The 21408-nt window shown below is 44.7% G+C and overlaps 1 protein-coding gene across 4 annotated transcripts; it reads right to left on the minus strand.

The window, feature by feature from the left end:
- Nucleotides 1–915: 915 nt before the first annotated feature.
- On the minus strand, nt 916–18689 carry Sri (sorcin). 4 transcript variants are annotated; one of them, XM_048433622.3, is made up of 8 exons: nt 18530–18689; nt 11281–11364; nt 9466–9535; nt 5657–5700; nt 4619–4766; nt 4305–4418; nt 3420–3478; nt 916–1643 (listed from the first exon to the last, which is right to left on the minus strand). In XM_048433622.3, the coding sequence occupies exons 1-8, from the start codon at nt 18533–18535 to the stop codon at nt 1617–1619; spliced, it is 552 nt and encodes a 183-aa protein (XP_048289579.1). In that variant the 5' UTR covers nt 18536–18689; the 3' UTR covers nt 916–1616. The 4 variants fall into 4 exon arrangements, with proteins under 4 accessions (XP_048289579.1, XP_048289578.1, XP_048289577.1 ...); XM_048433621.3 differs by having other exon boundaries at nt 11281–11367; nt 18530–18687; XM_048433620.3 differs by lacking the exon at nt 18530–18689 and adding an exon at nt 12252–12385.
- Nucleotides 18690–21408: the final 2719 nt, after the last annotated feature.

Consider the following 21408-nt stretch of genomic DNA (forward strand, 5'->3'; position numbering starts at 1 on the left):
ACACTCTGACATGTAACCTGAGCATATTTACTGACTAAACACGTAGTAAACTAGGGTCAGTAAACACGAAATGACTAAATATATATAATATACACACTAACACTACCAGCATATATTTGTGGCCTGAAGCTGAAGATGCTTATCAAATGTTTATTTCACTGGTTTATAATTAATCATTCACTTGAACGGTCATGTTCACATTGTGCCTGAAACAAGACAGATGCATCGCTAGTGAGAAAACAGTTTACCATTTTTAGCTAAACTGTTAAAAAAAGAAAAAAAGGAACACCACAGATGCTTTTATGTCAACATACTTTTCCCATACTCAGAACTACCCAGTGGGGTAAGAATTCTCTGCAAAGATGACCGCACCGAGTGTCTTGTCCTTACCCAGAATGACCAAGTCACATACATAGCAAGGCATTGCCAGAAAGCCAATTATTTAAGCATTTGAAAAAGTTTTTTTCCAAGTGTGTGTGTACAAAACCTGACTGTAGAAGACTTGGAAATTTAGTGGGGAGATCCTACTCCAGTGGTTTAAGCCAGGACAACGATTGCTTCATTCATTTCAGTTCTTTTCTTGTATATGTGTCAATAAATAATACATGGCATTTAAAAATGAATGTTAGCAATGTTCTAAAATTTATCCCATCTGGTTTTTATTTTTATTATAATTTTATTATAATTATGTGTGTGCATAGACACTTATGTGCATCTGAATGCAGGTGCCTGAAGAGGCCAACATGGGTGCTGGGAACTGGAGTCCTCTGTAAGATTAGCACATGCTCGTAACCACTGAGCTGTCTCCACCCCCAATATCCGGTTTAAAATGGAAGCATATACATTATAAAAATTTGTGAGATAGGGAAATACATCAGGGAAATTAAAGTCATCTAGAAACCCATTAGTCAAATATAAGCAGTTAATACATTTTTATTTCCCTTTAGTCTTTTTCTGGCAATTTTAAGCTTATAATATACAAGGCTTTTAAGTATAATGAACAAAAGTTTGGATGGATGACAAAGAAGGACATGGTGATAGTATTTTTGCCCCTCCAATTATCTCTAGGTTTTTAAAGAGGCAGACGATAGTCATTCAGTATCTCTGTCCACTCAAGGCTTTCAAACCTGTGAGTTCTAAAACTCGTATGGTTTCTTTCTAGTATGCGCACTGGTTTGTATTGCACCCCCGTGGATCTACGTCACTTATATAAGAATACCCCCCACAAAGCATTTAACCACATTCTTCAGGGCAAGAAAGAATAATAGCAGCTAAGCCTGATGAAAAGATTGCATATCTCATGAGAAAATATATAATTTGCTTTAAATATTTTCCATACTTAAATTTATATAAAAGACAGCAGGAAAATAAGGCATGGTTAATAATGGCTCAAGGAGGTTCTGACTGGTACAACAGACTTGTTCTTACGTTATTGAACTTCAAGGATTTATTATCAAAATTAAAAATGAAGCTTCAGCCGTATATAAAGTCATGATCCCATTCGGCGGTTGTCGGGGAGCGTTGGTGGGAACCTGCACACAGCACTGAAGGCCAGGAGAAAGCAAGGGCGGACTCCAGTGGGAATGTTGAGGATTTTCAGACAGCGTCCTCTTGACTTAGATGGTCATGACACACTGAATGAACTTAAAGGGGAAAATCAGTGTTACATTACAGACTGCAGAATACCGAGGGTGCCGGCGCCTCCCTGTGGGCAGCTTCCATTGGCAGTGTGGGTAAACAAGAATACACAAATCTGAACTTTCTAAGTTATGCATAAATGAAACGTAGGGTGGGAAGAGTCTTCCTAGCAGGGGGACTTTCTATTGTAAAGTCCGATGAGTTCCTCATTTTATGGGAAGGAGGAATCACTTCCACAGGTAAAGAATTTCAATCCGAAATGGTATTTAAGGGTCTAGAAAGAGTCATGGTCAAAAGTACTCTTGCCCACAAGAACAAAGAACAGGTTTACACTGTCTCATCATGTGAGGCCTTCCAAACTGACTTCACCCTACTCCTCTAGCTGGGCACTTTTGACACCATTGTCCTGTGAAGTCTGCTCTGTCAGCATCACAGAGAAAAGCCAGCCCTGCTCCAGCAACTCAGAAATGCACATTTAGCAACATCAGTATTGGCTGTGCCTTGCTGTCACCTCCCCGCAGACTCACTAGACCGGTGGTTTTCAGCCTTCCTAATGCTGTGACCCTTTAATGTTGTGGTTCATGTTGTGGTGACCCCCGGCTATAAAATTATTTCCAGTGCTACTTCAAAACTGTAATTTTGCTACTTTTATGAATCGTCATGTAAATATCCGATGTGCAGGATCTCTGATTCGTGATCCCTGTGAAAAGGCTGTTAGACCTCCCAAAGGGGTCACCACCCAAAAGCTAAGAACCACTGCACTAGGCCCTGACCCCTAAGTTTATTTTAAATACTGGTAAGGAGCCCCAGTGCTAATTCCTGCAACAATTCTGCTAAGCCAACTCAACGGTTCTTATTTGAGAGAAAAATAAACCAAAGATTAGGGCGTTTAGAAACCTCTTTAGTGGTCCCCTCTGATGCCAACGTCTTTTCTCCTCCCCGGGTTATCACTGTAAGCAATTGGTCTAAAATCGTGATTTCAGTGGTGCCTGCCTTATGATCTCAGGGAACAGCACCGGTATGCAAAGCACCGCTGTAAGCTACCTAAGTGATGTTTGCTTTATACAGTGAGAGCACATACATGTCTGCATCTGCACAACACCTCAAGACACAGCTGACTGAAACCTGTCAACCGCTCTTTGAAAGAGGCCTTGTTATTACTTCATGCGTGTGCATGCTGTGTCGGGATGGACATGTATGTGGAGGCGAAGGGACAATCTCAAGCGTCATGCCTCAGGGACTGCCCACCTTTTGAGAGTGATTCTCACTGGCCTAAAACTCTTAGCTGGAGGGTCAGCAAACCTGTCTCTACCTCCCTAGTACTGGGATACAAAATGCCGTTCCAGCATTTTGCCAGGGGTTCTGGGGATTGAACTCAGGTCCTCATGTTTGTCTGCCAACCAAGCAATCATCCCAGCCTGAAAGAGACATCATTATAATGACACCTGCTTCACTCAGTCTCAGAGTAACCAGGGAAATCCACTTATAGGACCCAGTCAATAAAAGGAAGTTTTGAAGTAATCCTCCTGCCTCATCATCAGAAGTGTTGGGATTACAGGCATGAACCACCATGTCCTGTTCTGTTTTCTGTTTGTTTATTTGAGGCAGAGACTCACAAGCATAGCACAGGCTGGCCTTGAACTCATGGCACTCCACCTGCCTCGAACTGTTGAGTGCATGCATGTGCCACCATGACCATATTCTTAATAGGTAACTTCAAAAAGGAATGCCATTTTATGTTCAATATGTCTTCTACTTAGCGCTTATTTACTGAGACTTACATCGTCATACGAGAAATTCACCATTCCTTGTTGACCAGAATCCCGTCTTCGAAAGGTATCTGCAAAACAACACAGGAACATGTAGTTTTTCTTTCAACGGTTTTTCTAAAATCACAACAGCTAACTATTTGGCGGTAGGATCAAACTTCAATAGCATCAAAGTTCAACAACCAGTCAACATAAGGCCAAACAAAATTAGTCAGCTATAGGAATATTAAAAGATTTATTATAGCAGTGATATCATGGGTGAAAGGTGGTCCATGGTCGTGGATCTGAGAAAAACGACCGGTCTCAGTAGAAGCATTTGAGCTTTCAAGACCCTTAACCGCAGTGAAGGCTTAGGGCTCCAGATACTGTAGTAACTAACACACACGCTACTTAAGCAAAGAAACAGATGGGTACAGTCAGTAACATGGCAAACCGGCTATGACCCAATATCCCACTCATTTTAGTCCCGCTGACCAAAACTGATTAGTTTTACTCTTTTTTCAAGCGTCCCATTGTTGAGGAGAATCACTCGTAACTGCACTCCAATTGAAACGGCACAAGTCAGGGCTGTGGATGTAGCACACGCTCCAGTATTCACCTGACAGTCTGTGTGGGCAGCTTATAACTGCAGCGCCAGAAACAAATGCACTTAAATGCAGACAGATCTAGCTGCAGCATTGAAATAAAATACACTGCAATTACTCTCTCATCTAAAGATATCTGGATAGCACGTTATGCTCCATTTGCTAAGTGGTTGTGGGAAGGGTCCACCAATGCACGCCTTAAACCCACAGAAAAACTGGACAGAATGGAAGTTCAGAGGCATGGGGAAATGAGAAATGTCACAAAAAGGGTCTCCTGGGCTCCCGCTGTGCTGGTAGGTTTCGGGGAACACACCTGTGAGCGCCCTCAGTTTGACACAGCAGGCGATGTAGTCGTCAAAGGTGATCTTGCCGCTGGTGCTGTACCGCTTTGCAATGGAAGTCACAGTTTGCGGGTTCAACCGGAATCCTGGAAGGCAGAAAAACCACCCAGCCAGAAAAAGCTGAAGGCGTGTAAAAACAACAACAAGGAAACCCAAAACAACAACAACAAAAACACTAAAAATAGACAATCGAAATAAAGGACTGCCTTCAGCTCTTTAGCACACACTCACAGGGAAAGAAAACGCAGCTAGCAGTAAATAGAGAGATCTAGTTGGGAATACGAACCCATCGTCATCAGGGCTTTCTGCAGCTCCGGGGGATCCACTGTCCCACTCCTGTCGCTGTCAAAGCTGATGAAGTGCTGTCTCCAGCCATTCAGCACAGCCCAGAGCTCCTTAAATTCATTGAATCCCATGGTGCCAGACATATCTCTCTGGACTGTAGTCAAGGACCAGAACTGTCTTATTCCACAGCTTAATGATTTCATGAGAGAAAGAAGAAGGTGAGGGGAACGCAATGTTCTTTCTGTGAAAATGGCAAAATGACAAAAATGGCAAATTCTTGTTGCTATGCTATAAAGCATTAGTGATAACTGACGTCATCAGTGGCCTATGGCTTTAACGCTCCGAACACCTGATGTCATGGCATTGGGAGCCAAGTAAGACGCAATTTTCTTACAGGAGCTGGGCGCACTTCAAGGGGCTCTAGGTTTTGGGTCCTGATATTGCCTTGCTAAGCTCTCAGACTCAAGGATTTCACCGGAAGAAAATGTATTGCAGTGGAAAGTACCGCGGGTGACACACTAGTCAAACTGAGGCTCACAACTGGCCGGGTGACATTCTAGTCAAACAGAGACTCACAACTGGCTGGGTGACACACTAGTCAAACTAAGACTCACAACTGGCCGGCATTCTTATCTCCTTTGATGCCTTATTGAACTAACACACACACTCTCCCACCTCTCTCTTGAGGAAGGATCTCCAGAGTTCAGGCTAACCTCCAACTCAGAGTATAGCCCAGGTTGCCCTCAAACTCACAGTGATCCTCCTGCTTCAGCATCCCCAGTGCTGTGATTACAGGCCTGAGCCAGGGCACCTCTGGCTCCTTGTGCAATCTTGAACAACCTTCTGTTTGCTAAACTTCCTGCCTATTTTCCACACCAAATTACATCCTAACAGCTTGTCATTTCACCAAGCTTTTCGGTGGTGGTTGCTATTTTGTATTTACTTGTTATTCATCCTGAGATGACTTGTTTTAGAAAGATAGGTTTTTATTTATTTTCACCACAGAAAAACACTAGACAATCATCAAGGTAAAGGATACATCCAACATCGAAACCATAAGGCGACAAGTCTCCAGATTAAAAGCTGGTAAAGAGAAAGTACATGAATAAGTTTTTCAGAATTTCATATTACATTGGAATCATTCAAATCATGAGTTTTAAAACATGCTACCCATTTTGCATGCTACTCCCTCACCATTTTGTGGTGTTTGGCTTATACCAGTTTTGTGGAACCATGAGTCAAACATGGTCCAGTTTCAAAATGTTTACTACATGTAGAATGTTTACTACACTTATTGGCCCATACTATAGATACCTGTGGGAACCCCAGCCCCCTTTGCCCAGTACTCAATCACCTTGAACACAGGGCTAGGATCACCCGGCAGCCCCACTGTTACTCCTGGTCTTGTCATTTCCATAAGCTGTAGGCCTCCGTGGGCTCCTTAACAAATATCCCTGATTTTGTTTTGCTAAGCCTCTCCCCAGTTCCTAAGATCTTGCATTATCTGAGAAATCTGTAGCAATACTAACGTCCTATAGACTCCTGATCTCGGCTGAGCAGAGCATTATGTAGACAGAATGCAGTGTTCTCCCATACAGAGGGCTCTAGGGGGTTCTGCTCTCAGGGTCAAAGCCGGAACCCCTACATGTGAGGACATCCTTGAATTTTCCCAGCTCACCAACAGCCAGGCAGGACCGCCACAGGAAAGTTCTGACTTCCATAATGGAAGGGACCATGCTCCCTGCCTTCCATACATACTGTCCTGTCTGCCTGAATTATGTACACACAGCATCTCCAGCCTAGGTACCAATTCTGCAGACACGCTTCTGTCCTGACCATGTGCCTGCGGGTAGGATCCCAGCCTAAGAATTTATCTCAGTCTTCTTCACTGGGTGGGGCTGTTTCTGTACACCCAGTGTAACTGTCCATCGAGACTGGACAGGTTGGTTGAAGGGATTAGCGGCTGGATGGACTGAATTCTCACTCCTCGACAGGAGCTGCAGTTTAATGTAGAAGTATGCCTCTTTCAAGAAGGCTAAGGAGAAATGTGGGTTATTATTATTATTTATTATTATTATTTTGGTTTTTTTTTGAGATAGGGTTTCTCTGGCAACAGCCTCTAGCTGTCCTGGAAGACACACTGTAGACCAGGCTGGCCTTGAACTCACAGAGATCTGACTGTCTCTGCCTCCCAATTGCTGGGATTAAGGGTGTGTGCCACCACTGCCCAGCAAGTGTTATTATCTTTTTAACAGAATATTTTGGGTTTGAGTGATACTTAAAAATTGTTCATCTTAAATCAAATATCAATACAGCTATAGGCCCATGGTTTCCTCATTTTATTACGTGTGTTTATTTGGCTTTTTTGAGATAGAGTGTCACTGTAGCCCAGGCTGCCTTCAGCTCCATGTAAATGACAGCCCCCAGCTCCTACCCCATCTGCCTCCACCTCCCAAGTGTGCAGACGGCAGGCACGGATTACCATTTCTCTGTTCTAAAGTTTTTCCAACATATTATCCCACAGCCAACCACCAAGCGATTGACAGGCGCAGGGTCCGCCAGCCAGGGGACACACCGTGAGGTGAAGCTGAGCACAGGTGTCCCCTGAATTTGGGGGAGGCAAACAGGCCTTGCTCAATTTTGCTCACTGTATTTTCATCGGAAACAGCTTTTATTAATGTCAACCGTTCAAGATAGTTTCAAAACCATCCGTGCGTGGCTGCTAACCCCGCCCCCTCCCGCCCCGCCCCCGCCCCTGCGTGGCTGCTAACCCCGCCCCCTCCCGCCCCGCCCCCGCCCCTGCGTGGCTGCTAACCCCGCCCCCTCCCGCCCCGCCCCCGCGTGGCTGCTAACCCCGCCCCCTCCCGCCCCGCCCCGCCCCGCCCCGCTGCTGCTTGGCTGTTGCTTGCTTCTGCAATGCCCCCGCCATCTTTTCATGCTGTAGAAGCAATGCAGACGGCCTAGAAAGGAAGAAAGCCTCCTCTGCCTGCGTCTGTCAAGCTGCTTACAGAGGAACCAAATTCAAGGGAAGGAGAAGCAGAATCTCTGCTGTGGAGACCGGAACAAGCCCCACCAAGACCCCTCTAGGGATGGCTGCTTCTTGTCTGGAGTAACCCAGATGCCCCCATCCACTCCAAGTCTGTGGGCGATGACTTGGAATCGGGGTCTAAAAAGACGGCTGGCTGTAGGGTTTCTGTACTTCAGAACTCTTGGCAGCCCAGAAATTGGGTGGCATCTAACTAATTGACTAGATCACATGGACCTTGCATTTCGGGAACTGTCTTCTTATCATGCATTGGTTTAAGGCCATCACAACATGGACTTTCAAATAAAAATTTTAAAATGTATTATTACAATTATTTGTTTGCTGTGTGCGGTGGGGTGTAAGGTGTGTGTCAGAATCAGAGGACAACTTTCAGGAGTTGGTGCAGAACCAGGGTTTGAACTCAGGTCATCAGTCTTGGTGGCAAAGCCCAGCTGAGGCATCTCACCAGCCCTCAGAATGGAGTCCCGCAGGAACTGCGCTCTAAGGCTCTTTAAGGCTACAGTGCACTTTAGTCTGTTTAGAATCTGGTGCATCTCTTCTACTTAGAAAGGCTGCAGACTGATAAGACACCACACTGGGTAAACTCCATTAGATCTTCCTCCTTTACCTCAACTGCCCGAGGTTAAAAATTAACAGCTTAGATACAATACTCACAGTTCAGTTCCCCTCCCCTAGAAAGGGCTTCTCTTGTTTAGGACCAAATTAAAATGACAGAAATTTGAAAGGTCCTTTCCTTTTGAATTAATTTCCCAGCCAGGGAACAGCAATAGGACACTGACGTCACACAAGACAGGGAACAACGGAAACAGGAGTGTTTTAAAGATGGCCATCTAGCCAGCACAGTGTCACATAAGACCAGGGAACAACGGAAACATGGGTGTTTTAAAGATGGCCATCTAACCAGCACAGTGCCTCAAGCAGCTGACGAGGCCCCGCAAATGCTTAGCTGCGAATTCTAGCTGGAACCTTCTAACTTACAGCTTCCTAGGAAGTGGAGGTGTCAGTTTGATGTCATGACTAATTCACAAGTGGAAAAGAAGTGAGAAGGGAGCACACTTGAGCTAAGTCACTCTTACTTGTCCTAGAAACTTCGCGTGGTCAAGGCTAGATTCTAAGGAAAACAGAAGAACGCAGCAGAGTGTGAGACGATAAACCCTGACCAGGATGCAGGATCTCTGCCATGTTTCCTTCTATGTGCAGCTCGGAGCACAGTACTGACAGGGGCACAGTGGGACTGTGCTGGGTAACTGTGCTGCACACCAGTCTGCAAAGATGGAGGAAGGAGCAGAAGGGCTAGTAAGAGGTGACCTCCGCAGGAACACATCTTCTCAGGTGGAATGTCACAGCCAGCAAGCGTTTGTATTGACAAGTAGCAAGCCAAGGGCCCAGAGATCAGACTATAGGTCTGGCCACTCTCCATGCCTTCAAAGTTAGGACAGAATAAGCACTTGGCAAATGGTCAATGGTACCTGTTAGAACTTATCATTAACGATACCGGATCTGGCGGATTCCATTTCAGCACCCTGACTTGTTCTCTGTCAGGGGGGCCACCCGAACTATACCACTGGTTTGAATGGCTTCTGTACACAGGGAACTCAAATCCAAGAAATCCACTAACCTGTCTGGTAGACTAGCGACTTAGAAACTATGCTCAATTCACATGCAAAACAAAACAAAACAAAACAAAAACCAGTAGTGTGGTGGAGCAGAAAAGTTTGATTTCTTTAAAGGAACAATCACAGTTCACAGCTGAAGTACAGAGAAGCGGGTATGGTTAGAAGACTCTGGGGCCATGAGCTTACGTTTGTATCCTCCGGCAATGCCAGACTGCGTCAGACATTTCTGCAGTTCATCGGCGTCAATTTGTCCGTCCTTATAAACAAACAGACAAAAAACAGGAAGCGGAGAAACACGGTGAGCTGTAGTTACAAGTCCTTAGACAAGGGCAAGAGAAAATGATTATATGTAGCATTTTTAAAAGAAATGCCTTTCAAAATGGGGCACTCTTCTCCCTACCGTACCCTAATTCCAAAAAGAATTTGACGATGAGAAAATATTTGTCATAGCGGACAGTCTCTACTCAGTTTGAGCCAAAAAAAATGATCAAAACTAATCATTATAAATATAATTAGTTTGGGATTGTTTAAAGACATATCCTTCAACCCCTTTTTGAGAGAGAGAGGAAGAAGGGTATAAAGTAGACCTTCCAGGCATCAATAAATACAAGGCCTGGCTCAAGGGGAAAAAAAAAGCTCACTCTTGAACCAGCTTATGGCGTAGGAGACAGTGTTTTCTGAGCACAATTGTATGCAGAAGACATATGGTACGTATGGCAGGCTCGGACCTTCTTATTGGCTGACGGAGGTCAAAACTGTCTCATTTTTAAGAATTTTAAATAAAACACATAAATCTAAGTTGGCAAGAGCCATTATGTTATAAATAAGGAACAATAATTTGGAATTACTAATGACGAATGTGTGGAATAGAGGCCAGGGCTGCTGAAAGCCAAGCAGGCGGGGTCACTTACACGCTGGAGACAACAGCAATCTAAGAAAGCTGGGCTTGAGGTGTGCTATGTCTTGTGGTTTCAAAGACACAGATCAATAACAGATTAAGTAGATACTCGAGAAGAAAGTCTCCCAGCCTTTGACTCAATTTTCCATTCAAATTCTCAGCGCTGTGTTTCTTAGAGTACCACTTTCAGAGGCGGCCTGAGGGTTTTGCTTACCATATTCTACCACATCTACAGCATTTTTTTTCTTTTTTTTTTTTTTTTTTTTTTTTACCAGATCTTGATTCCATTCTTTCTGGCTCTTGTTGTTAAAACAAGTCTAAGGTGAACAGGCAGGGATAAGCATCCCTTCTGGACACACTTGGATGACGTCAAGGGTACATTTACCAAACACAGAGTGACCTGACACGCTGGCCCCAGCAACTGTCCTTCCTCCCAGCAGCCTAGACTGTCACACAGGGAGGGAAGTGGGACTCAGGACTTGACTACTTGTCCTGACTCTTTCTCTGGGTCAGCAGGCCACATACTTAATAAGGATAGACATGTTAGCAGGGGAAGATCATCTACAGTAGGGAGAGAGGTCACCTTCCAAATACAGACAGTAACTCTCCTTCCCGGAAGCCTGTGGCTCTTTACACTTCTCTGCCTCCTAAGGGAGAACATGGCTAATTATCAACTCCAACTGAAAGTAGATATCATAATTAGGCTACAAAATTACTAAGACACGTCTTTAGGTTGGACAAACAGAGGTTTTATGTTCAGAACTTGAATTTCTTCCCCCCGAATGCAACTTTACTCTATATGGTTCTACAGGCATCTTTCTACTTTATAGGTCTCCAAAGTATGTCTATAACCCCCCTTTGGTTCAACCGAACCCTCGTTCAGTCACAAGGTGAGTTGTGAACTGATCTAGCATGAATACAGATGTTCTCTGTCCAACTTCGTTCAGGACTAAAATAAGAAGGTTTTTGCTTTCCTTTCCTTTTCCTTCTTTGGCCCAGGCAAAGGGATTCATTTCCATGGTGAAGTTCGTTTAGCTGCCACTGCACTGAATGACAACACAAACAGATGTAACAATGCTTCAGTATTCAAAGGAAGGTCTAACCTGTCCAGCCACAGCAGCGAAGTAACCGTAGAGCGGATCCTGAGTTTGTCCGGGGAACGCTGGCCCTCCAGGAGCCCCTCCATACTGCTTAAAGGAAACGCAAAAGCATCAGAACCGAATCTAGTTTGTTCTGTCACCATGCACAATTTTGCACAATTTTGCAGCACAGGATCTCCCTCCCCACGACCTCACACTCCAGCACAGTGGCCCACCCTGCTCTTCCATCCCCGCTCCACTGATCTTTAAAAGCGGGCGAGTTGGTCCAAAATAAGACTCCCATGAAAGCGATGCCACTATATGCGAAGCCACATAAACTATCAACTAGGAGGTTGCATAGGTGAATGTAACCGAAGCAAGGCTCGGGACGGTTTTCCTGTTGCTTTTTTTTTTCTTTTTTCTTTTTTAAACGATGTTTTAAAAGCGTTTGAAGTACTAAGTGAGGCTGGAATTGGTACAGGGTTGACAGGTGTGGCCTGGGAGGAAGCAGGATGGCACCGCTGTATCTCAGATGAGGGTCCTCTGTCTCTGACAGTACATCCCTAACACCTGGCGAGGTGGTCTTTCTCTAGGGCTCCAGTTCATTTCTCTAGACTTTTTGGTCTCCCTGTCACTTTTTGTTCAAGAGAGTGACCACAGGACTGTGCTAGATCAAGATGGCTGTTGTTGCTTTGGGGGCATTCGAGAGAAAGCAGGAAGTGAACACACAGTCTGCACTATCTCACGCCACATTTCCAAGTTACCGAGTGGGCTTCCCGGGTCGCAACCACCCACCCGTTGTCCCAAGAGAGCCCCTAGGAAGATAGGGACAGAAGAATGCAGTGGGGCCGAGGATGGACATCAGGGGCCAGGCGTACGCGCCGGGAGCATCTGGGACTGGGATCCCCCCGCCCCGGCAGCGCCTCCTCCCGAGAGTCCGTGACGCCCTCTCGCCCAGGAGCATCAAGGCTGCGGAGCCCGCGCTCTGCACTTACCCCGCCTGGGTAGTACCCGCCGCCGGCGCCAGGGTGCCCCGGGTACGCCATGGTGCAGACTGCGCCTCCGCCCTGCACGTCTGCTGTTCCGCCCGCCCTTCTGCCCGTCCGGAGCCGCCCCGGAGCGCACCACGCCGCCCCATGGGGGACACCTCCCGCCGCCACCCACTCCTGACCGCTCCGTGCCACCCCGCGCGCCGCCAGCTCTCTGCTGCCTCCGAGCTGGGCAAGCGCCTGCGCGACCCTCGGTCCGACGGTGACCAGGGCCCCAGACGCGGTACACTCCAGGACCCGTTCCCCTCTCGGCCTAGTGGCACATTCCGACATTCATGCACCGCCCTGGGTGTTTTTTCTCCCCTCCTTCTTCTTACTGTGCTATTTTGTGGTACATTTGTTATTTTACCCCGGTTGGGGTGGGATAAGAGCGCTGTGCAATATTGTAGGGGAAAAGTTGAAGAGCAACTCAATAATGAATGAAAGAGACACTTTAAAATCAAAATAGAAAAACACCTTTGAAAACCGGACGAAACTTCAGAACTATGCAGGGGGAATTTAGCTCTGAATGAGGGTGGCGTGTTTCTTTGCCAACTGTTAAGCTGGGTGTAGCTGGTGCGATTGCGAAGTGGGTGGAGTGGGGTAGGAGAAGGGCACATTTTCTAGGCTTGACAGCCTCACCCAGATCACTCGTAGAAAATTGAATTGGTGTATTTTCTGGATGATTCAAAAAGAAACAACTGTTCTCGTGAACACTACTGGAAGGGATATGTAACTCGTTTGGATTGTTCAGAAAATTCTTCACACAGTTTTCTTTTTGCTTTTTAGTATAACTGAACCACGAGAAAATCGTTGGCTCCCCCTTGACTGCTAAGGACTGCACAGAGCAGTTCTGTGGTTTGCTCTCACTCTTTCCCTCTGGGGACCGGGCTCTCAGGCGAGCCCAGATCTCCTTGCCTGCTGGGTCTCATGCCCGCCTGTTTTTTTGATTTTGCCATTTTGAGAAAGACTTCAATGAATAGGGTTGACTATAGTGTGAGACCATGGCTTGAATCAGCGGTAAGGCATCAGCACCTCTCGCCTCCCCGTTTTAGATACGTGAACTCCAAAAAACCCCAGAAGTTCTGAATAGTGGCGAAAATTCTAATAGTCCTCGTTGTCACATGGCAAAAGCATGACGTGTGGCTTTTTTGTGTCTGATTCCGGAGGTAAAATTACTGTTTTCAGCTACCACGGAAGTCCGTCCGGGTGGATTAGACGTTCTGAGGCTTTGTTTGGGAACTTTATTCAGCTAGATGGTCAGGGCTGAGCTCACATTTGAGTTTAAGCTCTTTCAGGGCTCAAGCCTGAAAACCAAACAAACAAAAAATGCGTCCCTAATAAAATATTTATAGCTAATACAGGATTCGTTTTATGGACAAGTGACTCTACTAATTGTTATATTAGGAGTCATTAGACACTTACTCCCTCTCCCTTAAGAAGTGAATTTTAGTGGAGTGCCATAAATTCTTACAATGATTGTCAGCATTAATAAGCCCCTGCTGCTTTGGGTTCAGGAAAAAAATGAGGCAACACATTGTATATGTATATGTAAAGTAATTATTGAGTGTCAGACTTTTAAAAGCATTTTACCTATTTGTGTTGGTCCTCATAAAATCCTGGGGCAGCTGGACAGTGGTGGCGCATGCTTTTAATCCCAGCCCTCAGGAGGCAGAGGCAGGCAGATTAGTGGATTTCTGTGAGTTCAAGGCCAGCCTGGTCTAGAAGAGTGAGTTCTAGGACAGGTTCCAAAGCTACAGAGAAACCCTGTCTCAAAACCTAAAATAAAATAAAATCAATCAATCAATCAATCAATCAATCAATCAAATCCTGGGGGACAGGTGCAATAGTCAAGGCCGCCTCCCACTGCAGCTAAATTACAATTGGTGATTTCATTGTGCAGTCAAGGAAGAAAAAGGAGGAAATGATCTCAGAGCTGGGCTGTGGTTTCAGGTACTCTGCCTCTGCTGGGGGGGGGGACACACAGAGGGGACAGGGGGGGACACACAGGGGGGACAGGGGGGGACACACAGGGGGGACAGGGGGGGGACGGAGGGGGGATGGAGGGGGGACGGGAGACGACGACATGGACTAAAAGGTCCAGATAGTAAATAGTTTCCCATCACAAGCTCCCAGTAGCAACTTCTGGGCTCTCATAACCCATAACCCGGTAGTCTGCAAGGATAGAGCATAATTTAACAGTGTGGCTGTATTCCAGTGCCACCTGATTTATAACTGCAAAGTTGAACTTCATACAACTGTGGAATGTTAAAACAACCTTTCCCCAGCCATTTAAGATGAAAGTATCATCCTTAGCTTTCCAAGGCACCCAAAAAGAGGAAGGCCAGATGTGGCCCTCAGGCCACACTGTGAAGTTCCTAGACTACTTTAACTCTGAATCAGGGGGCGGGGCCAGTGACTAGGTGACCGAGTTTAGCCTTAGGGAAACCAGGAATACAGGAAGCAGGGAGGACCTTGGAATTCACTGCTGTCTGAACTGTGAAAGCCAGGAAACTGGCTGGTCTCCAGTAAGAAAGAGAAGGTCAGCTGGTCGCTTCCTCTCTGTGTTTTCTGATCTATAAGGTTTTTATTTCAATATCTGATTCTCGAGTTTTTATTGGTAATAAAGCAATTTAGCAAAACTCAGCAAACCACTGAGAGCTCAAGACTAGGCGTTTGCCTTTAGCAAACACTGTGCTGCTTTTAAGGTTTTGGTGGAATGAGTCACCTTCAGGAATGGTGACCGCCTCAGGGGAAGAGCCCATCATTAAAATGCCTGCTTCAGAATCTGCCCACTGGTCAATAAAATGGGCAATAGGAGCTGGGCGGTGCTGGCGCTCACCTTTGCTCCCAGCTCAAGTGGATCTCTGTGAGTTCGAGGCCAGCCTAGATTACAGAGTGAGTTCCAGGACAGGCTCCAAAGCCACAGATTTCTGACTCCCAATATAAGTATAAAGCCCAAGTGTTTTAAAATAAAAACGGATTATAAAGACACTAATCCACGCTCATGGTTTTCTCTATGGCAGAGTTTCCCAGAGCATCAGCCCAGAAGACCCTTAGAGCCAGAAAAACTCTGAAGTCCTCATGTCTATCTTGGCAATTCTGAACTTATTTTATCACTAAGAGGAACCCATAGGAAGATGATTGTATGCCCCTCCCTGTTTTATTTTAATATTGAACCGAGTAAATCCCACAGTGGGATAAGATAGCATTTGTATCCCTGCACCTCCAAATCGTGAGTCCTAGATGTGGGCACTGCCTTCCACAAGCCATCTACAGAAAGTCAGCAACAGACACCAAGCTATGTGTGTAGGCGGAAGAGGCTTTCTCATGGGAGCCAGAATACCGTCGTTTGTCTAACGAATGCACTGTGGCTTACAAAAAGGCCGTAGCGCATTACTCAGGCAAGTCGTTCTGACTGGAGGCTGTGACCAGACAGAGGCTAAAGATTCAGTTTTGAAGCTAGAAGAGAATCAGTTCTCCTGAGACCCACAGAAACTTTTGGGGTCTACTCTAATCACAGTGTTTTGCGAATTTCAAAAAAAGAGTCTAAGAAGAGCAGTGAGTGGCCCATACTTTTGAAGGGAAGACCAAACTGAATATAAATATTTTGCCCTTCCCAGTAGAAGCTTTGCCTCTTAAAAGATATTATCTGAACAAGATATTAGACTCCGCCCCCCACCTTTCTGTTTGCCTCCCTCATCATCACAGGCTAAGTTTGCTTCACAACACACTCCCACCATGACGTTGGGTCTCATTATCAGCCAAAGAAGCAATGGGGTGAGGAGACCAGTAGCTGTGAGCCGAAATAGACCTTTCCTCTTCACGAGCTGGTTGTCTGAGGTATTTTGTTACAGCGATGGAAGCTAACTAACACCGAGAGAATTCTATTCTTTTTTGATATTTCTCAAGGCAAAAGGAAATGGATACTCTTGGTCCCTAAAGAAAGGTTAACATAAACCTCATATATAAGATTCAGGCAGAATTTCCTCATTTAGATAAGGGTGAAAGGCACTGTGTTGCCAGGTAACCACAGGTGTTTGGCCACTCCCTGCAATTGGCTCAATCAAAGGTCTAATGTATGGGGACTTTGCCAGATTAAGGGCTCAACTTTCTTTTAGTTGTAATTTAGATGAGTCAGCTTCTTATCTAAAATCATCTATCTGGGGCAGGGCTCTAAGACTGTGTTACCGCACTTGGACAGTGACCCAAGGTCCTGACTGGATCACCAGCACCACACTCACTAAAAAATAAACTAAGAGACAGAGGATAAAAGGATAAAAGACACGTTATGACGTTATGGAAAAACTCAACTTTTCAAGTTTGAGTGGGAATGAGTATTCAATAATAACATAGGCAATGAATATAAATCCTGTTTTGTTTTTTTAAAAATTCTTGGGAAAGAATGTGAACAGTAGTATATTAATGGATAGAAGGTGGCTTTTTCTCATTGCCAAGAACAGAGCTCAGTCATGTAATTTGTCCATGGGAGGGGAAAGTCCATTGCGGAAGGTTTAGCATGTATGTGTGCAGTGCGCGCTGGCTTTCCAGAGCATCATAGGGATGATGTGTCAACCACAGCCAGTCAGTAGAATTTCCTGAACAATGAGAACACTAACCATGTGTGCTATTCAACACAGCTCAAGAAACTAAAGTTTCAATTTAAATAGCATTGTTAACGAATGACTCCTTTGTTGGGCAATCCTCGAGAAGTCAGGATTGGTGAGCTATGGTCTCATTAGCATGAAACAAAACACAGCCGTGGCAGGTGACAAATGCCCCTAAGTGAGATCATTAGATTATTTCCACTTTACAAAATGAAGAAACTGAGGTCCTGCGCTCTGTTCTCCCAGTCATTACAGTAGCCAAAGCAACTGAAGTACTTCATTCTTTTCCCAGGCTCACACTGTTGGCTCTCTCTGTGACTTTTTCTTCCCTCGGATGACGGCTTGCAGGGAGAGAGGGCCCATAGATGAAGGCTTGCTGGTCAAGGCTGTGGACCTGAGTTCGACTTACGGAACCCATATAAAGACAGAAGGGGAAGCCGACTCCACAAAGTTGTGCTTCGACAGCCATACATCTGCTGTGGTACACACACCTTTCACACGAATCACACACACAGTCCGCTAAATATATAAGCACAGCTGCTCAGTTCTGGAGCCATCGCAAACGAGGGGCAGAAAGACGGTGAGATGGGTCTCCTAGAAATGTCAGAGGAGCTACACTCAGGAAGTCTCACAAACACAGCTGCTTAAACACAGCCTGAGCAGCGAGTACACACCAACAGGCTTGCTAACACGGAACGGGGAGGAAATCTCATGAAGCCTCAACCCGAGACAGAGAACTCCGGACAACTGAGGAGTGCTGGGAGTGGAAAGAAGTCTTCCCCGGGGAAAGCTCAGCAACTGATCATCCAGTACCAAGTGGTCAGCTCGAAAACCATGGACTCACGGCAACACTGTATGGGCTGAGCAATAGGAGATAGTCTTGGAAGATGGTAGAACACTTACCTACCGTGTTTGAAGCACTAGGTTCCACTCCCAGGAGTTACAAAAAGAAGTATGGTATTTCTTAGTTTATATAAAAAAATTTCCCAGAAATTCCTTGCGTGTTTTCCTCAAAATGGAAAGGATCCTTAATTGATTAACCCTGATCCCAAAATGATGATATGACTATTCTGGCTAGCAAAGCTTCAGTTAAAGTAAAGTTGAATGTCGCATGTATACTAGATTATTATACTTGAAAACAGACAGTCAGATAGCTAAGATTCGACAAAGACTGGATCTGTCTCCATCTCAAACATATTTCTGGAAGAACTAGATGTATCAACTTTAACTACGTTACATGCTTTATTGAATTTTCTGGAATTTTTCTGAAACCTGTCCGGCTTCAGTCTGTTTAAGAGAAAGGCAACTCTGAGGTGAAAGGAAGGAGCTGATTCTTTGGAAACTGTTGAGCAGCTGCCCAGCTCAGCATGCTTTTGGCTTTTCCTACTTTTCTCAGCAGAAATTCCAAAGTTGAGAATATACCTTTCATTTTAATTTTCTTCACCATAATTAATAATTTTAGGTTTTACATTTAAATTCTAGCCACCTTCTAGAAAATATTGTATAGAAATAAACTTTGCAGACAGCTTTAGCCTGTGTCAGTGGGCTCACGAATTAAGAACTTTGTCTTTCTGTTGGTAGAATTAGAAACTCAGGTTGTGCGGAACTGTCTAATGTTAAATTTGTATTTTTACTTACCTGCATCTTGCAGTCAGGTCTTCCAGGAAGGAGTGGGGATTCTTGGAAGGATGTCTATCTGCTGGCTGACCAAACTGCAGACTCAAGAAGTCTGAACCTTAACAGCCAGTGTACTGTTTTCCTCGTAATCCTTGGCAATCAGTAACTAACCATAACCACGTTCAGACTTCCTATAGGGGCCAGTGATGTTTTTTATGAAACACACCCGCTTCAGTGGCAAAAAAGAAAGATCTTAGCCAGGATAACCAGACCCTAGCAGCAGCAGCAAGCACCCCCCACATGTGTCAAGATTAGACACACCTTTTGAATTAGTACCTCGTTAAAAAGTCTCCTTAAGACGGCCGTGCTGTGCGTTGCAGTGAGGTGGTGAGAGCTAGCTCACACTGGCCACTGGGAGCCAAGTCTCAGAGATTTTGCAAGCTTGTGATTAAATAGGATCAATATTCAAGTTAATTTTTAAAACCCCAACCTTCTGTTAGCTTAGTTGAGTAAGAAGGTGCATGGAACTGTGAAAATATAGGCTAACTATTTCTATCATATAAACCATTGTTGCTGTTTGAATGTCTTGAATTCAGTTTGTGTTTCAAGTCCTTAAATCTCATCCTGCTCCCTCACTAAGCTGTGCCGTATTTGCTGGAAGGCTCCTCGCCGCACCTGGGTGTTTCTCTCCTGGAGCTGGAGCTGTGAGGTTCCTCTGTGCACGTTTCCAGAATGTGTCTTTGCAGTTGCTTGAGATTTCCAGGAATCAAAACAACCGTAAAGTCTCCAAAAACACACATATGGTCCCCAGACTGTCATTGGCTATCACAAATTCAATACAATGAGTTTTCTGTATACACAGAAGAGGACGTCTAAGTTCGCTGCAGTTGTCATGGGAAGAGCTTGTCATACTTCTTCCACTTACTAGCTGCTAGTCTGCTTTAGCATGAACAATTTCTGAACATTTTGCACCTAATTCCAAGAGGGGGGGGAGAGAACACATGAAACGATAGTCCCGCCAATCCCTCTCTGTTTTAAATGTGATTTCTCAGATGAGAAGGAAACATTCATCCTGGATCCAGTCATCATGGGGGTCCAGATTTGTCAGAGATCCCCACACATCATATCTGTGACAGAATGCCTTGATTAAGTTGTCTACACTGTATCGTTCTGGTTTTGGAATACTTCCAAATACAGAAGGGAAGGCCTGGCCGCCACCCTTTCTAAACCCCTGGGGACTGTCCGAATGCTTTGGCTCAAGATAGCCAGCGGTTTCCTTACTGCGGCTGAGAGCAGAGGTGTCTTCTTAACCTTGAAGTTCTTAAACTTCTCTTTCCTTTTGCTTGACGTGACCTGCAGCAGCATTCACGCCAGCATTTGTGAAATGCTGACTAGGCCTTCTCTCTTCACCATCAGTTAATTTAAAAACAATCCGAGGTTTAGCTTGTCCTGTATCCCCAGGCTACATCCGAGTGCGGACCGTAGTCAACTCTGCAAACACCGCTTGCTTTTTATCTTACTAGTCTGCCTTAAAGATACCAGATGCCTCCTTAAAAGTTGGAGACATTCTGGCTGGGATGGCCAGTCATAATAAGAATTTACTAAAGAAGCCTGAGCAGTGTTTAAAATTCCATCTGTTTTATCCGAATCGAGAGTTGTTATACCTGTTGTCACAGGTGTGAAACGCCAGAGCATCCAAGGTCAGGTATGAAAGGGGTGAAATTTGTGATAATTCTGGGATCAAGGTCTGGGACTCTGTAAGGTGAAATTTGTAGCAATGAAAACCAAGGTACTCAAGAATGCCGATGAACAATTGGGCTCTGTTTTAACTATATGACCACGTGCTGTTGGATATTAATTCCCAACTCTGAGATCACATCATTCTGTTAGGAGGTTGAACTTTGAATGGTAGGAACACACCATGGAAACTTATTACAGAAACATTGGAGAAAATGTTGATAGGGTATATTAAAGTTTAAATTGTAGGTCTCCAGCCATCCTAGTATACATGGCACAAACAAATGAAATATTCTCCCAGAATTTTAAATTGTCTCAGTTAATTAAAGTCTTGACTTGGCTTTGTGAAAAGCTAATTCCTCCCTATCACTATGAAAAAAGTGTTTTGCGAGTCTAGGTTTGAAATATGAAGCTAAGTTTAATGATTTTGGGATTTTGTAGGAATAATACAGTCACATAATCATTTAATCCTTGCAAAATGATAAGGAATACTGTCACCATAAGTAGAACCAAGGCAGAAATAAGTTTTGATTTCATGAAAGCACTCTCTGAAGATGAGAAATAGTTTAAGAATAAATTGTTTACCAGATAAGTTTCCTAAAACATTTAATGGGAATGTGTTGGTGGATTGGGATTTGACTCCATAGGCAAATCATGGATAAATATCATGTATAGGTTGTCTACACACACACACACACACACACACACACACACACACACACACACAATCTCATAGAACAGCCTACCCCTCCATTGTATGAGGATATAGCTAGAAGATCCTATCAGTGAAAGTGATGAGCAGGACCTTAGTAGGCACACAGTGTGTTTTAATATTGCACATCTCAGACTCTAGACCTTTAGGAATATCTTTACGTTGCCTATAAGCTACTTGATTTGCGCTATTTTATTGCAGCTTCAACTTTGACAACATACTTAGTGAAGGCAAAACTTATAACAATCACATGTGTGTGTTTCCTGGTTTATTTATTTATTTTTGTCAACTTAAAACAAGCTATAGTTATCTGGGAAAAGGAACCTCAATTGAGAAAAGGTGTAGATGGGAGTTTCTGTCCCGCCCAGCCCCGCAGCCATTCAGTCCCAAATATACACACAGAGGCTTATATTATTATTACAAATTGCTTGATCTCTTAGCTCAAGCTTAT

Source organism: Myodes glareolus, chromosome 27, assembly GCF_982192425.1.
Source record: "Myodes glareolus chromosome 27, mMyoGla1.1, whole genome shotgun sequence".
In the NCBI taxonomy this organism is placed as follows: Eukaryota; Metazoa; Chordata; class Mammalia; order Rodentia; family Cricetidae; genus Myodes; species Myodes glareolus.